At 46.0% G+C, this 15,084-nt stretch overlaps 6 protein-coding genes across 6 annotated transcripts; 5 read left to right on the top strand and 1 right to left on the bottom strand.

Moving 5' to 3' along the window:
• Window positions 1–12: 12 nt before the first annotated feature.
• Window positions 13–2,263, top strand: V1508DRAFT_418082 (kinase-like domain-containing protein). The gene is made up of 5 exons (XM_066940417.1): window positions 13–272; window positions 344–551; window positions 606–824; window positions 878–1,111; window positions 1,164–2,263. Exons 1-5 carry the CDS (start codon window positions 163–165, stop codon window positions 2,097–2,099), a joined length of 1,707 nt encoding a protein of 568 aa, XP_066795561.1. The 5' UTR covers window positions 13–162; the 3' UTR covers window positions 2,100–2,263.
• On the bottom strand, window positions 2,132–3,650 carry V1508DRAFT_455968 (uncharacterized protein). The gene is made up of 2 exons (XM_066942636.1): window positions 3,486–3,650; window positions 2,132–3,417 (listed from the first exon to the last, which is right to left on the bottom strand). The coding sequence occupies exons 1-2, from the start codon at window positions 3,556–3,558 to the stop codon at window positions 2,435–2,437; spliced, it is 1,056 nt and encodes a 351-aa protein (XP_066795560.1). The 5' UTR covers window positions 3,559–3,650; the 3' UTR covers window positions 2,132–2,434.
• Window positions 3,651–4,636: 986 nt separating this feature from the next.
• On the top strand, window positions 4,637–7,460 carry V1508DRAFT_418076 (uncharacterized protein). Its single transcript, XM_066940416.1, has 2 exons — window positions 4,637–5,174; window positions 5,226–7,460. The coding sequence occupies exons 1-2, from the start codon at window positions 4,704–4,706 to the stop codon at window positions 7,320–7,322; spliced, it is 2,568 nt and encodes an 855-aa protein (XP_066795559.1). The 5' UTR covers window positions 4,637–4,703; the 3' UTR covers window positions 7,323–7,460.
• A 906-nt stretch (window positions 7,461–8,366) lies between these two features.
• Window positions 8,367–10,084, top strand: V1508DRAFT_439641 (glycoside hydrolase). Its single transcript, XM_066942229.1, has 2 exons — window positions 8,367–8,663; window positions 8,723–10,084. The coding sequence occupies exons 1-2, from the start codon at window positions 8,564–8,566 to the stop codon at window positions 9,982–9,984; spliced, it is 1,362 nt and encodes a 453-aa protein (XP_066795558.1). The 5' UTR covers window positions 8,367–8,563; the 3' UTR covers window positions 9,985–10,084.
• Window positions 10,085–12,425: 2,341 nt separating this feature from the next.
• Window positions 12,426–13,761, top strand: V1508DRAFT_418073 (uncharacterized protein). The gene is made up of 2 exons (XM_066940415.1): window positions 12,426–13,110; window positions 13,164–13,761. The coding sequence occupies exons 1-2, from the start codon at window positions 12,704–12,706 to the stop codon at window positions 13,531–13,533; spliced, it is 777 nt and encodes a 258-aa protein (XP_066795557.1). The 5' UTR covers window positions 12,426–12,703; the 3' UTR covers window positions 13,534–13,761.
• A 59-nt stretch (window positions 13,762–13,820) lies between these two features.
• On the top strand, window positions 13,821–15,055 carry V1508DRAFT_136782 (Alpha/Beta hydrolase protein). The gene has a single exon (XM_066935987.1). The coding sequence runs from the start codon at window positions 14,108–14,110 to the stop codon at window positions 14,873–14,875; it is 768 nt and encodes a 255-aa protein (XP_066795556.1). The 5' UTR covers window positions 13,821–14,107; the 3' UTR covers window positions 14,876–15,055.
• Window positions 15,056–15,084: the final 29 nt, after the last annotated feature.

The raw sequence follows: 15,084 nt of genomic DNA, 5'->3' as shown, positions 1-15,084 counted from the left end.
TCAAGATCGTCTGTTGACCCGACAAAGTTCGAACAACTGCTAAGCGCATTCAGCCGCAAATGTTTTAAACGATTATTAGTTTTCAAATTTAGATCGCTATCGCCTTTCAGATATACAGTTAGACCTGAACCGTCTGTCGAGAAGAGCGCAAGGGTATCATTAATGGCGGGATCAATTGGGTCGCCTGGTAGTGCCTCTACAATCAATCCTGATGATTATTACATCAAGCAGCAGAGGATAGGTGGTGGCAGCTTCGGAAATGTCTATAAGGCGTACGTGTATTTCTTGCACTATATGAAATGATTCAATTGATAGCATCAGGTACTAACTAGTGCCGTAATAGCATTGATCGGCGGACAGGCAAGCCAGTGGCCATCAAGGTCATCGATCTGGAAACTGCCGAAGACGACGTGGAAGACATAGTACAAGAAATAAAAATCCTGAGTCAGATGAAATCGACGTACGTTACGCGCTACTTTGGGAGTTATCTCAGGGGAGCGAACCTATGGATCGTCATGGAATATTGTGGAGGTGGATCGTGCGCCGACCTGGTATTATTACCGAACTCAAGGATATTGGAGCCGATTCTAATAGGTGTATTGTAGATTAAAGCTGGAGTGATTCCAGAGGAGTATATTGCAATAATAATGCGGGAGATTCTCAAGGGCCTTGAGTACTTGCACTCCGAGCGCAAGATTCATCGAGACATCAAAGCAGCGAATATTCTACTCACGTCAAATGGGGAGATAAAATTAGCCGATTTTGGAGTTAGTGGCCAATTGACAGCAACCACACTTAAGAAGAAGACATTTGTTGGAACGCCGGTATGGACCTAATTCTATGTCTGTGGCTACTCTTGCAGGGCTGACGTATATAGTTTTGGATGGCCCCGGAGGTGATCAAGATGAGCGGGTATGACTTCAAAGCGGATATTTGGTCACTGGGTATTACAGCTATCGAACTAGCAAAGGGCGAGCCTTCATATTCAGATATTCATCCACTAAAGGTATTGCTGCTGATTCCTAAAAATCCACCGCCAAAGTTAGAGGGCAATTTTTCCAGACCATTTAAGGAATTCGTGGAGCTTTGTCTGCAGAAGGATGCGCGACAGGTACGTTTCTCTTACAGCTGACATGAGCAATGACTAACCTCGATGGTGCTAGCGACCGACTGCCAAAGAGTTGCTGAAGACCAGATTCATCCGAAGCGCGAAGAAGGTGTCATTTCTAACCGAATTGATCGAGCGGAAAGATGCTTGGCTTGGCGACCCTAAACGGCGAAAGCAATTGGCGACCGATGATAGCTCTGATCAACAAGGAAGTTTCTCAACGCATAATACTAATGCGTCGGCATGGGAATTCGATACAGTTAGAGCTACCGGCATATTGCAACAAGTACCATCTTTGCGAGAAAAATTCAACACTATTCGGCTAAAAATGCCCGCGTCTGAAACTCCTGGTCGTGAAACCAGTTTGAATACGAAACCACCAGTGTCTCTACCTACACCAAAACCTCTGCCCGCGGCAACTCGACTAGCATTACAGTCGGATCCCACCGAAGCGCCAAGCGTGCAACACATTCTATCTCAGCTGGATTTGAACAATACTCCTTCAACTCAGAACTCAATGTTGACCGCAAATGGGTCGCGTAACAACAGCACGATCAGGCCAACTCGACATAACATACCAGACATCCAGAAAACACCGAAGCGCCCTGGACAGCTCTCACGGGAGCATCTGTTTACGCCTACTAGTTCTCCAAAGGTTCTACATACACCACGCGGACTACAGGATGTTGTCATCACAGATGATGATGACGACAATATTGGAGTTGTCAATGGCGGTGAACGTGGACACAACCCTGACGATATTTTTGATGACAGTAACGACGATGATAATCCACTTGGAGTATTTGATGGTCTTATCTTGCCAGCATTATTTGAACTGGAAAGGCGCGCAAGAACAGAAAAAACACGTGTAGTCGTGCGAAAATTAAAGAAAGCTATCGAAGCAGCTGAAATTGAAGAACCTGGTATAGGTGAGACTTTCGTAGAAGAGCTTTTGCGTAGCTTGCAAACAGTCAATATTGTCGAGACATAATCTAACTAGTCTACATATTGTTTCATTAGAATGGTGCTTTAATATAGAGATTAGCATGTGATAAGAGTGGAATGGGTTCGGTGAATATTGCTTATTAGAGTATCTTGTTTCACCTAGTGTTAAGTGCGCTGAGAGCGGTTATATCAATGCTATTACTATTCCCGTATGTTGACTTGATCCATCAACTCCGAACCCAGTGCAAATCTATAGTACAGCCTACTATCTTCCTAACAAAATATATTAGATAACCATTTTATGTGCTCTATTCGTCGTCCTCCAAATGCCCTCCCTCTTGATGTTGCGGTCTTTTTTTGTTCTCGCTTGTCATTCGCATCTCAGTTTTCTCCATTTTGCCGAATTACTTCCTTTTTCTCCCTCTTTTCCTTTTTTTCCTTTTTTATCTTTTTTTCCTTTTTTATCTTTTTGTCCTTTTTTATCTTTTTTTCCTTTTTTTCCTTTCTTTCCTTTTTATCCTTTTTATCCTTTTTATCCTTTTTATCCTTTTTATCCTTTTTTTCCTTCATTTCCTTCATTTCCTTCATTTCCTTCTTGTCCATCTTGTTCTGCTTGTCGTTCTTCTTTTCATTTTCCTCGTGTTGCACATTTTCCTCCTCTTTCTCGTTCTTTTCAGTTCCATCCAACTTTCCTTTCGTCTTCTTCTTTGGCATCTTCTTCACCGCATCAGCGACGACATCATTTTGACTATCATGGCGTTTCCGCTTCCGGCCATTCTTTTCGTGACGGTCAGAAACACTCTTGGACTCCTCGATCTTTCCTCTACTGGAATTGGCATTCTCGATTAATTCCTCAAATTTACTCTCTTTCGACTTGCGTTTGGCAGCTTCAATCGCATTCGAGCTAGACATATCTAGCGCATCAACCGTTATTCTATCATACTCCTTTCTATCCAACACCAATGTACGATCCTTAATTGTTGCGCCCAATTTTTCGCCCTTGACAAATTTAACCCGAGCTCCCCATTTTCCAAGCCGATTATAGGTCTGGCTTATCTTAGTCTCCGTCATCCACAAAGTCTCCTTCTTCATCTCCTCATCCTCACTACCCTTGTCGTCATTGGACGGAGTATTCGTACCACTATTAAGTCGACTCAGTAGCTCCTGAAACGAGTCGAGACCAGGTGCCCAACTGCCAGCATCTTGATTAGCTTTAGCAATACTGGCGCCGAGACCCAGATTGTCTTCCTTGAGCTTGATCTTGACGTGTGTCGTGATAGAGTGAGACGCAGCTGAAAGACCGAGACCGGTACCTGGCTTCCATCCGAGATTTGAAAGATGGCGATGTCCGAAACGGTCAGTGTCTACATTCAATAGAATTAGAGACAATTCTTCACATCGACCATTTTGACACTGATTATCTGCCACATACCATTAGACCAACTTGTATTTCTCGGATCGTGAGCAATTTTTTGCCTAGTGCGAGGTCCAGCCAATCCAACCATCTTGTACCTGTCGGACAATATACAAATGCACTATTAGTAGAGTATTCCCTTTCCCTCGAGCCAGAAGGTCTTCAGAAAATCTTCATGTACAGCGTAAATTTTTAACCGCACGCGCCCTTGGGACTTGTGATTTCTGAGACAATTCCCTAACCCAATGTTGTTGATAAATTTCACCCTTACTCATCGGATCGGAAGTTCTTTTCAGAGCCGATTGGGTATCGAAAAGTACGTAAGGCACAGTCCCCGCCCATCCCATCCTCCCGGCCATCACTCGCTTTTGAGTGATTTGCCGCTAACAACGTCCTTCACGTCGGATTGCTCCGACCTTGGTTCCTGGCGACCCTGAGCCAGTTAGTTACACATGTGAGAAATTGTCGTCAATCGCTTGTCCTGTGTGCGGCCAAATCCTCACGGGTAAGAAAGGTACGCAATCTGATCAAGCGCATAAAGCTAGGATGCGAGTGAGACTCGTGTCGCATGTCAAAGGTTTGGCCCGCAGCAACGACGTTGGAAACCAGGAATTCCTAGACAATAATTTTCACGCTGAGTTGTGTGTATGTCGACGCGTACATCAACCAAGTTCAACGTACAATATATCAGCCATGATAAGTCAACCCGGATTGATCTAAAACTTGACTTACACGCAGATGATGACAATCATCCATTTTATCCAGTGTGTTGGCCCTACGGATTCATAGGGTCGGCTTCGCCACCTTCCTACAGTCGCATGTGTCATGTTGCTCCACGTCAACATTAATATGAATTTGCAGTGCAGCTATGCGATATGGTGACGTGGATATGATTTATTGTTGAATGATGGCACTTTTGTCGGGGGAGGTCTTAATACAGTTTATCTGAAGGGCAAAAGTAAAACTCCAACTAGTACCAGCGAGATTTCTCGCAATTTTCAGTTTAAAGTAAAGCGAGGCTGCCATTTAGAGTAGAAGATGAATTAACAATTTAATTTCTAATTAGAGCGGTCGTGGTGGTATTTACACGTCCAATAGTTGTCGTATTTGTGTCTCGAGACTAGTCGTCAGGTTAGGGTGAGAGTCACTAGGGTTAGGTTCCCAGTCGGTTCAGGCGGACCAATGAACACATAGTCCACAATAACCTCCCACAGTTATCTTTCTACATTAGTAGATATGGATAATAGCGGGCCCGTTAATAATACTGACCTTTTATTTACGTTTCCAGGTACAGGAAATGCTGGGAATGCACCTCAAAGTAAACGGAAGCGAAAGCTTCCGCACACAATTCGCCGGCACAGAGTGATTCGATCATGCGTGAACTGCCATCGACGGAAGGTGAAATGCGACAAGTTGACTCCAGCATGCAATAACTGTGCTAAGCTTGACCTTGAATGTCAGTACTACGACAACGTGAATGACGGTCTAGATGTACTGGATGAACTAGCACCCGGTGTGGAGGGAGAAGAGGAGACAGAATTTGTTGACGTGGCTAGTGACGTCGATAATGGAAACGCAGGTTCTCCAGATAAGTTCGAGCTTAAGCCAGGTGTGCGAAGAGTAGACGTCGGATATCTGAGTGTAGATCCGACGACTGGTGGATCCAGATATGCGAATGGCGCCTTCTGGGGTGCATACTTCAAAGAGGTGTGTTTCTAGTTCAGCTGCTTGGTTGTAATCATATTAATGCATCAACAGATGGTGGATATGAGCACTATTCTCAAGTCACGGAATGAGGCGTTTAATATGGATGCCATAGTGCGGAACGAAACGGCGTCAACCTTGCTGCAGAGCTATTTCATATCAAATCCCAACGCTTGCATGGACATTTTGTTTTCAATTATCCCAGACAAGTATGCCGCCGACAGTCTTATTCAGCATTATTTCTTTGCTGTGCATCCTGCAATACCGATATTGAACCACTATAAATTTATGAGGGCATATGAGACGTTTTGGGTGAATTTTCAAAATAAGTTACCAGTAGACACGCTGTTTCTCCCGTTACTTTTTGTCACATTGTATGGTGCAACTTTAAGCATATGTGAAAGTTCAATGTTCGATATATTCAGCTCTCCCAACGAAATAATAACGGTACGTGATGCCGTCGAACGACAGATGCAGAAAGATGCCAGCTCCAAAGAGCAGCGAGTCCTTCAAAATAAGTACAAGCTCGCCACAGACATCGCGCTGTCGGGCGCGCATTTCCCTGCGCAGCCGTCTCTTCAAGGTCTACAGGCTAGCGTGATTCTGAACACGTGCTTAAGTGCCCACGCATCTGATGCGGGAACAGGAACGGTAGCAATGCTCATTCGGGTAGCGCAGATGATGGGACTTCACAGAGATCCGTCTAATTTTTCCGTTCAGCTTGATCTTGAAGATGCCCAAGAGCGACGTCTGGTCTGGTGGCAATTGGTACATCTTGATTACGCCATTTCGATGTCACAAGGTCTGCCACCAATCGTTCATCGTCTTGAAAGTGACGTGAAGCTGCCGTCAGAATGCATCATAGCTAATGGCGAGGAGCATAAAGATCGCGTCGACTGTCACGTATTGACCATGAATGCCGTTTCCGAGGGATCTCTTTTGAACTGCATGATTCTGTTGACAGCCTACGGAGTTCAAAAATGTAACATTCAGCAAATTAATACGCTCGATGAGGAAATTATGAGGGTTCGACCGCGCATGGAAGCGCGGTGCAGGAAATTGATGCTACTAAAGGATGACGATCTGCGATCTAACGTTTTCAAAGACTGGGCATTCTACTTGATGCACGTCGTCAATGAAAAGCCTTACACTTATCTTCATCATCCAAATTATTTGAAGGATGAGGATGTCAACAGTAAGAGCCGTGGACCAAATGAACCGTCAGTACGCGAAAACGTTCTGAAGGCGGCAATCAATACTCTATATTATTATCTCGGGTTCAGCAAAATGCCTGAGTTCCTCGTCTACGTTTGGTACATTCGGTTTCTTCAACCTTTTCATGCCATTATAATTGTTCTCCAAGATCTATATCTTAATAAGCCTATGCTTCCTGAACCTGGTAGTACGTATATCGACGATGAGCGACTACGGGTGGTGGAACAGGTATTCCAGGTGCTACATTTATTGAGAATAGCAGAAACGTCTGCGGCGATACGTCATGCATGGCATTCCATCAATAAACTTCGTACGGGTACTTGGCTCAAGATCGGATATTTGCAACCGATAGGTCTTCCCCTGGTCTCGTCAAATCTGCCACCAGAATATGCGAACCTGGTACCATTGAGCGAAGATAATCACGTTGCAGATTCCGCGTCGACGCTGGAAGCTTTGATCCAACAGAGTTGCACTCTATCCGACCAATCTAGTGACAATAATTTGGTTCAGCCTCTGTCGCCGGCTCTTTCGCAGTTCATGACTCAGTGTGCCAATGTGGAGACAACTTCAGATATCGATGCATCTGCTGCCCATTCCGACATTGCGATGTCGTCAAATCTCGTAACCGCTACAAATTTTGGCCCGTTGGGGAATATTACTGGCGGCGGTAATTTGAGTGGCATATCCTCGGCGTACTCCGCGTCAGGGTCGTCAACAAATTCAATATTGTCGATGTCACCTTCAAAGATGTCCAATGCGTCATCGAGCCCTGAATATTGTAATTCGGGTGCCGTGGAGAGCCATCTAAGCTTTGAATCTGACTTCTCCGATGGAATCGGAGCAGCTTCTGTTGATAACTATGACGAATTGTTTAATTTTGCGGCACGAATGGAAAATGACACATGGGATCGGTGGGATATGCTCCTTAAAGGCTAGAGAATATGAATTCAAATTTGGGTCTTGGGTTGCGGATGTGGAGTTAAAATGAAGGATTAGTATGCGATTTGTCTGACAGGTTTGGCTACGATCTAATACATAGAACTGGGTTTTCGACGCAATTTGATTCATTTCAAGGGATTTATAGATGTTATCCGTCAACGTCTGGGCTTTATTTTCGTCCGGTATTGCCGGAAAATGTCAGAGGTTAGTCAGTTTGATTCGGCAAATAACCCTTGCCCGGCTACCGCCCACTTTTTCCCGAAAACTTAGTTTCAAAATTCCTAAAACCCTAAGATCGTTCGCGACTTAGATTCATCTTTAGCCTTAAAATAGAAGCGTTAGCATATAGTGGTTTGCAATCCGGACGAGAATTTCTAATAAGGTTGGGTTCGTTTGGGTTCGCCCAACCTTATTGAAAGGCAACTCAGCGCCTTGTCGCAAACGTAATCAAGCCTCGTGCGAAGTGAACGTCAACTGGTGGATTCTTGAGCTCCCGGAAACAGACGGAATGGAACTGATAAGTATAATCAGAGGAAACTGACGACCAAGGTTTGGTCAAATGTACACTAGAACCCTTTACTGCGATGTATTGTTTACAACTACCTCGTATCGGCTTAGGGGGCACTAAACTTGTTTGGAAGGCAATTGTTATACGAATTACGACACCAGATTTTATCGCTATATCGCGTCGGGGGTCGAGTATCGTTATAGCGAGGGTTGACTGTAATGTGAATGCAGTCTGTTGATTAGACAAGCACACTACTTGGTGGGAGAACCAGGGCATGTTTATATGCTGTCGTGAATAGCATCACTATGCTCATGTAATGAAAACACTGGCCTGATGCTGCTGGCCTGGAGATTGTAACACTAAACCAGATTGGGTCGACTTGGTTGCGCTAAGCCAGATTGGGCGCGCTAGGGGCATTTTTGTGTTTAGCCGTATGCAAAACGCACCGTGTTACATGCAACATAATTTTGACGGCTTTTAGGTGCATTTGCGATAGCTATGGGCTATTTTTAAGCTTAACGCTGTTAGAGGCCGCGATCATTCCGCTAGTTAGCGTGACTGCAGTGCGGTTGTGCATTTTGCAACTATTCTGCCGAAACACGACGCGTCTCTAAAACCTGCAGTCCACATTCTAATATTTCGGCACTCCACCATCTGCATCGACGTTAATCGGCCTTAGCACGGTCCTTACTGTGCCAGTTTTGTTTACGACCTGGTTCTCAGTATCAACATGATCTGCTTCTGCGCGTTCCAATGGTGCTCCTTTTTTCTCCTATTCAGCACGCTTCTTCGCAGCGCCCTGGCCATCGAAATTGATGTGAACAACGTTGGTAGGTATTCATTGCTGCGAAGTTGAGATAGATATATATCTGACAGTGACATCATCTAGACTCTGTCAAGCACGCGGCGTGGGTTTTCTCACATGGCATGATGGACTACTACAACGGCAATCAAACCGGTGGAACACTCGGCAAGTTCACTTGGCCGTATTATTGGTGGGAGGCTGGCGCGGCTTGGGGCTCTCTTCTTGACTATTGGTTTTATACTGGAGACGCGACTTATAACCAGATCTTGATGGACGCAGTACTAGGTAATGTTGGGCCAAATAACGACTTCATGCCAAAGTCGGAAGTCACGACCGAAGGTAACGATGACCAAGCTTTCTGGGGATTTACAGTTATGGCTGCCGCAGAACGCAACTTTACAAATCCGTCCTCCGACCAGCCGCAATGGCTGGAGCTCTCCGAAACGGTATTTTGGTCAATGGCCGATCGGTGGGATACGTCCACCTGTAATGGCGGTCTGCGGTGGCAGATATTCCAGTTTAATAAAGGCTACAACTACAAAAATACGATTTCAAACGCAGGGCTGTTTCTCTTGGCGGCGCGACTAGCGCGATACACTGGTAATACAACGTACGTCGATTGGGCACAACGGACTTGGGATTGGGTCGAAGAGGTCGGCTTTCTAGACATCGATTTTTATTACTTTTATGACGGCGCGAGCGCGACAGACAATTGTACGGACATTAAGAAATATCAGTGGACCTACAACGCAGCAAGTTTCCTCGCTGGCTCGGCTTATTTATATAATTTGACATCGTCCGATTTGTGGAAGAATAGAACACAAAATGTTCTTGAAGGCCTCCACGTCTTTTTCGACGAAAGGAGCGGTGGCGTCATGAACGAGGTAGCTTGCGAAGCAGTACAGAAATGCAACACAGATCAACAGTCGTTCAAGGCTTATTTGTCACGATTTATGGGACTAACAGCCGTACTTGCACCATGGACATATGACACAATCTATGCTCACTTAGTTAACACGATTGTCCATGGTGTTGCGCAGTCTTGCACAGGTGGGAGAGATGGCGTTACTTGCGGTACCTCCTGGTTGGTCCAAGGATGGGATAACACGTGGGGTCTGGGCCAGCAAATGTCAGCTTTGGAAACAGTCCAGAACCTGTTAATCAATCAAGTACCCGCTCCATATACCGCATCGACCGGTGGCTCATCGCGTGGCGGAAATGGATTTCGACGGCCAGGATACGTTTATCTCTCAAACGTCAGTACTGGCGATCGCGCTGGAGCCGGAATATTAACGAGTGTCGTGTTGCTTATGATGCTGGGCGGCGCGTGGTGGATTGTCATGTGATTCTCTCTGGAGTTTAGACGGATTTTTTTTGTACGATAGATTAAATTTTGACTTTTAAGAGTGTATATGAATAATTGGTCAATAAAGCTGGTCAATATATGCTCGCTAGTCTCGGTATGCTACCCAGGAGCAGTCGCAGCTTGATACGAGCCTGAAAATGCCTTCAACCCTGGATCGGGATCAGGTCCCTTAGTAGTGAGAATGAATTCCGTCGTCTTCGGGACGTCAACCGTCGCGGAAGCTGGCGTCGAATCACATAGTATTTCCAGGTCGATTTATCTGCTAACACGCCGACTGTGACGCGATGCGACCGTCATTGGACGTAATCACCAGTGGCTCCAGAGGCTGAGGTAGCACCTCCATAAGCCTCCCTCTGCCTTGCTGACAATATCACCCGCTTGCCCGGTCCGATCTGCGTGAGTCCATCTGACAATGATTGCCATCTCGAAATTGGTGATTGTAGACTCCCGTCTGATCTGCGAGCACCACCGCTAAACACTCGGATGCTCATGTACATGCTTCACCTATGTTGTCTTAAATTCGGCATTGGCGGTCTCAGCTGCAAGCCTGCAACTGTCGCCGCGCTGCTTTCAGGGCTGCATGGCTTCCCTTGACCCGCGAAGTTGTACTGACGCCAAAATTGACATGTTTTCTGACGTGAAGTTCCATCCAACGCTCACGATCATCACACTATTGTGCTTTTAAGTAGCCAACAGCTTGTGAAGATTGCTGTACCTTTTGCTCAATATCTTTCTCGGTGTCAACTGACCGCCAGTTGCTGACTGCTGCCATGAAATTCTCGAACTGCGGCATGCTGTTGAACATTCAGCGGCAGTGTTTTACAATGTTCTGCTGAATATGCCAACGGCAAATCTGATTGAAAGCTTGCGGAAATACTTCAGCCAAGGCTTTCATCAACGCCTTGTCGGCATCGGTGATGACTACCTTAGGCGCGACGTCGGGGAATTCTATGGTCTCTATGGATACGTTATTAGCTTCGACAATGGTATGGTGGGTTCTAGATTTTGAGCTTACTTAATTGCTCCAACACCCATCTATATGAGTGTGACTGTTCATTGGTAATGAAAAACGGCGCTACTCAAATGGTTCGAAGATTGTTGTACACAGCTACAAACTGACGAGCGGCAGACGGAAACCGGAAACGATTGGTCTTAATTGTGGCATCTATCAAAAGTAGTTGTCCACACAAACGTGCTTTCGCAACATCGTCAGGATGGCACACAAACAATGATTCGAGGGTATGGTCTGCTGCTATCTTCACGCGATAGACCATGCCTGCGAAATGACAACTATACCTGTAGAATACCTAGATGAAGTGTGTCTTGAATAAAGTTTACGCTAAGGTATATGAAGTAATTAAAAGAGAAGGACACGTCATGAGAGTTGATGATGACAGGTAATAGTCATCATAAGATCCGAAGTGCGGAAGTGGACTTATGACAAAGCTTATTATTATAGCTTATGCTCACGTCACTGAGGTACAATCAAATGCATTATCGATATTGAGATAATAGCCCGTACCCAACGAGAAACTTGACGTTTACAGTCCGTTATTTAGTTAAGGGTTGTCGTAAGACACATGAGCTTTTCTCATACTAAACATTGCGTATGTCTCTACAAAAGAAGAATAGTCTGAGGTTTTTACCTATATTGAGTAGACTATCCTCATACGAGATGTGAACAGAAACTATCATACGATATTATTGTATATATAAAGGTAGTAATTACCTTGTATACGATAGTTGATTCAAGCAATCAGTCTATGAAGAGCGGCTGCTCGGCCACTTCATTCAAGGATATGTTTTGCGCATATGCGTAAGGATTAATGCCCTTCAAGTTGGTGACCCTGATGTTCATCAATTAACTCAGTGATGACCCACTGGTCATCAAGCTGCTTCTTGAAGCGCACTCTCCAAGGACAATGAGAAAGAATGCTTCTTGCCCTCTTGGTGACACATCATATCATTATCTCCACGTGTCCCTAACCACCGCTGTAAGGTTACGTGTGTTGTGTACCTTACCGCTGAATTTACAAAGATAACACGTTGACATTGGATTCTGCAATCGTGAATTGTTCCACAATGATTGTGGCGTAATTCACTAGTAGTTAGTTATCGCAAAGGGCTTAGTTCTTGACGCGTATTAAGAATTGTAGCGCGTCATCGTCGCGATCATTACAAGGGCGTACGGCTGGGTACCGTCCACAAAAAATGGTACGGACCAAATACTTAAGCTAGTCCCAAAGAGGAAATAGCTAGTAGAGTTCCAATGTTTCTCCTTAAAGAATATATTTCGCGTTTAGTCGTATTCGCAATAAGACCTTAGTCCAGGCCCAGCCTCTCAGGTCTCACCCTGAGGTGAACGTCGCTTACATTTTAAAGGCTGCGAAACCTCTCCAATGGCTCGCCAAAAAAGTTTATTGTTAACGGAACAATCATTCTGCCGTGCATGTCGCTGTGGGTTAGGGTAACTTAGATTCGGGGCAACTATTGTCTCCGTGTGACAATTACGGGCAAGATTTTCGTCGGAAAGTTAGTCGGGATTATACCCCGGGACAATTTGTTGGCCGACCATAACCGTATGATCAGATGCACGTTGGACTCTATCTGATAAGGTTGCACTTTATAAGACGACCGGCGGTCGCTGTCTCCTACCGATACTGATATAGCCAGTTAGATCAATTTTATCTCACCCGATCATGAAAGTCCTAGTAATTGGAGCCACGGGCAATCTCGGCCTACGGGTCATTCCTGCCCTACTGTCGCATAATCTGGCCGTGATTGCGTTTGTACGCTCGTCGTCGAAGCTGTCGTCGCTCCTGCCGTCGTCCATCTTCGACCAGATTACCGTGGTCGAGGGCGACGCCATGTCGGCAGACTCGATCAAGAGCGCGATCCTTGACCACGGCTGCGACGCGATCATCAACACAGCCGGCCTAGCGGCCATGATGCCTTGGAAATCAAGCGACTTGCCGGCCATTGTTACCGCTGTCGTGCGGGCCGCAACTGAGGCCGGTCAGATGAGACAGAACCCGTTGAGAGTTTGGTTCCTCGGTGGCCTAGGCCTGATGGATATCCCTGGCACCAAATCGATGATCGTTAGCTAGTAAGTAGTATCTAGGATAGGATGGCAAAACAAGCCTAATTGTTCCCCTATAGTCTGCCGGTCTATCGCGAGCACCTGAAAGACATCGCCTTGCTCAAGACGATCCCTTCGAAAGTTATTCGATGGTCGATACTCTGTCCTTCGTATATGAACCCTCGATCGACGGAGCTCATAGTGCCTGTAAAAAATGGCACATCTGCCGGCTTGGCTGCGTCGGCCACCGTGCCTCCTCATTGGAAAGACTTCTGGTTCAGGAGAGTCCCGGTCCTGGGTCCGTTCATAGTCGTGCTCGCGAATGCTTCGCAATATACAACTACGCTTGAAGATAACGCCGAATTCATTGCGAATGATCTGGCAGTCGGCAGTGACGAGTGGGTTTGCAAAAAGGTCGGGGTGTGGGACGCAGCACAAAGTAAGGCGTGACAACGGTATATGAGGTATAGGTAGATATTGAGATCCGTTTCGAAACGACATATACATGACTGCAGGTTCCTATGAACCCTATGTATACTTGAGACGTCTAGACATTCCACTAATACCCAATTGCGTCATGTTTACATATTGCCAGAATATTCTACAATCTACGATCGTAGGCTAAGAGTGTTCTACACACTTCCACAAATAATATTAAGCGTCACTAGACTCTAAAAACTTGGTGATTCTTCTAAGCGTTAGATTCATTTCACTTGCTTTAGACGGCCTACCTGACTACCGAATACATGGAGACGCGTCAAAGTCGTCCGGGAGACACTGACGCGCAGACACGTGCCCTGAAGCCAATTCAGGGTTCTCTAACGGCGGTCCTGTGGCGTTGTACTCCTAACCACATATTCACCTTAAGCCCGTCTTCTGGTGGGTCAGTCTCTCTCTCAGTCACTGCGCACGCAGCTCTATCTCACAGATCAATCATGAATGAAAGTGTTACGTCAAAAGACGGTACATCTATCTCATACTTAAAACTCGGTGAGGGCCCGGGTGTGTTATTTTGCATGGAGCAATGGAGTCCGCGCGGAGTCACTTTGAGCTTGCAAAGGCGTTGTCAGACTTTTTCACCGTATATCTTCCCGATCGCCGTGGACGTGGCCGTAGCGGAACCTATGGACCTGACTTCAGCATTCGGAAAGAAGTGGAAGACGTAGATGCTCTGCTGTCGAAAACTAATGCACACTTCGTCATCGGCGTGAGTTCCGGAGCAATTATCGCTCTTAACGCATCTTTGGAACTCAAAGTCGTCCACAAGGCCGTCATCTTCGAGCCACCACTGATGACTGACAACCTTATATCTGCAGACTGGGTGGATCGCTATGACCGGGAGATGTCTGCAGGTAACGTCGCTTCTGGCCTGGTGACGGGAATGCTGGGGACACAGATGGGGCCACCGTCACTCCAACGTATGCATCGATGGCTCCTAATTATGATGACAAAGCTTATGATGACGCTCGAAGGTTCCTCGGGTGGGACTGAGGGCCCAATACCGATGAAGGTTCTTGCGCCGACCCTACATTACGATGTTCAGCTGGCCATTGAGATGGAAGGGATGCAAAATGATCTCCTGAACGCAATAGATATCAATATACTTCTTCTTGGAGGCAGTAAGAGCCCCCCATACTTGAAGGCTGCAGTGGATAGATTGGAAAAAGCTATTCCTAATGCCAAACGTGTGGAATTTGAAGGCTTGCATCATGGGGCTACCGGAAACAAGAATAGAGGTGGACAGCCAGAGAGAGTGGTGTCAGAAATCAAATCCTTCCTAGGACTAGAATAGGGTGACAGGTGACAATTACACTTGTATTGACGGCCACCAAACCCCGGATTTTGAACTTACGAACAAAATGCCGAGATCTGATAGTCACCTTGCATGCCATCTGGCAAGACCAGATGGCAAGGAGACAAGTCTCAACGCACAGCTACTCTCCCCGAAGGGCGCTTAACTGTGCTCGTATATGTGTAGAGTCATTTGGACAAGGTTATAGG

The sequence above is a fragment of the Lipomyces doorenjongii genome (assembly GCF_038497915.1).
Source record: "Lipomyces doorenjongii strain NRRL Y-27504 unplaced genomic scaffold V1508scaffold_27, whole genome shotgun sequence".
NCBI classification, from domain to species: Eukaryota; Fungi; Ascomycota; class Lipomycetes; order Lipomycetales; family Lipomycetaceae; genus Lipomyces; species Lipomyces doorenjongii.
This window is presented reverse-complemented; position numbering and strand designations above follow the sequence as displayed.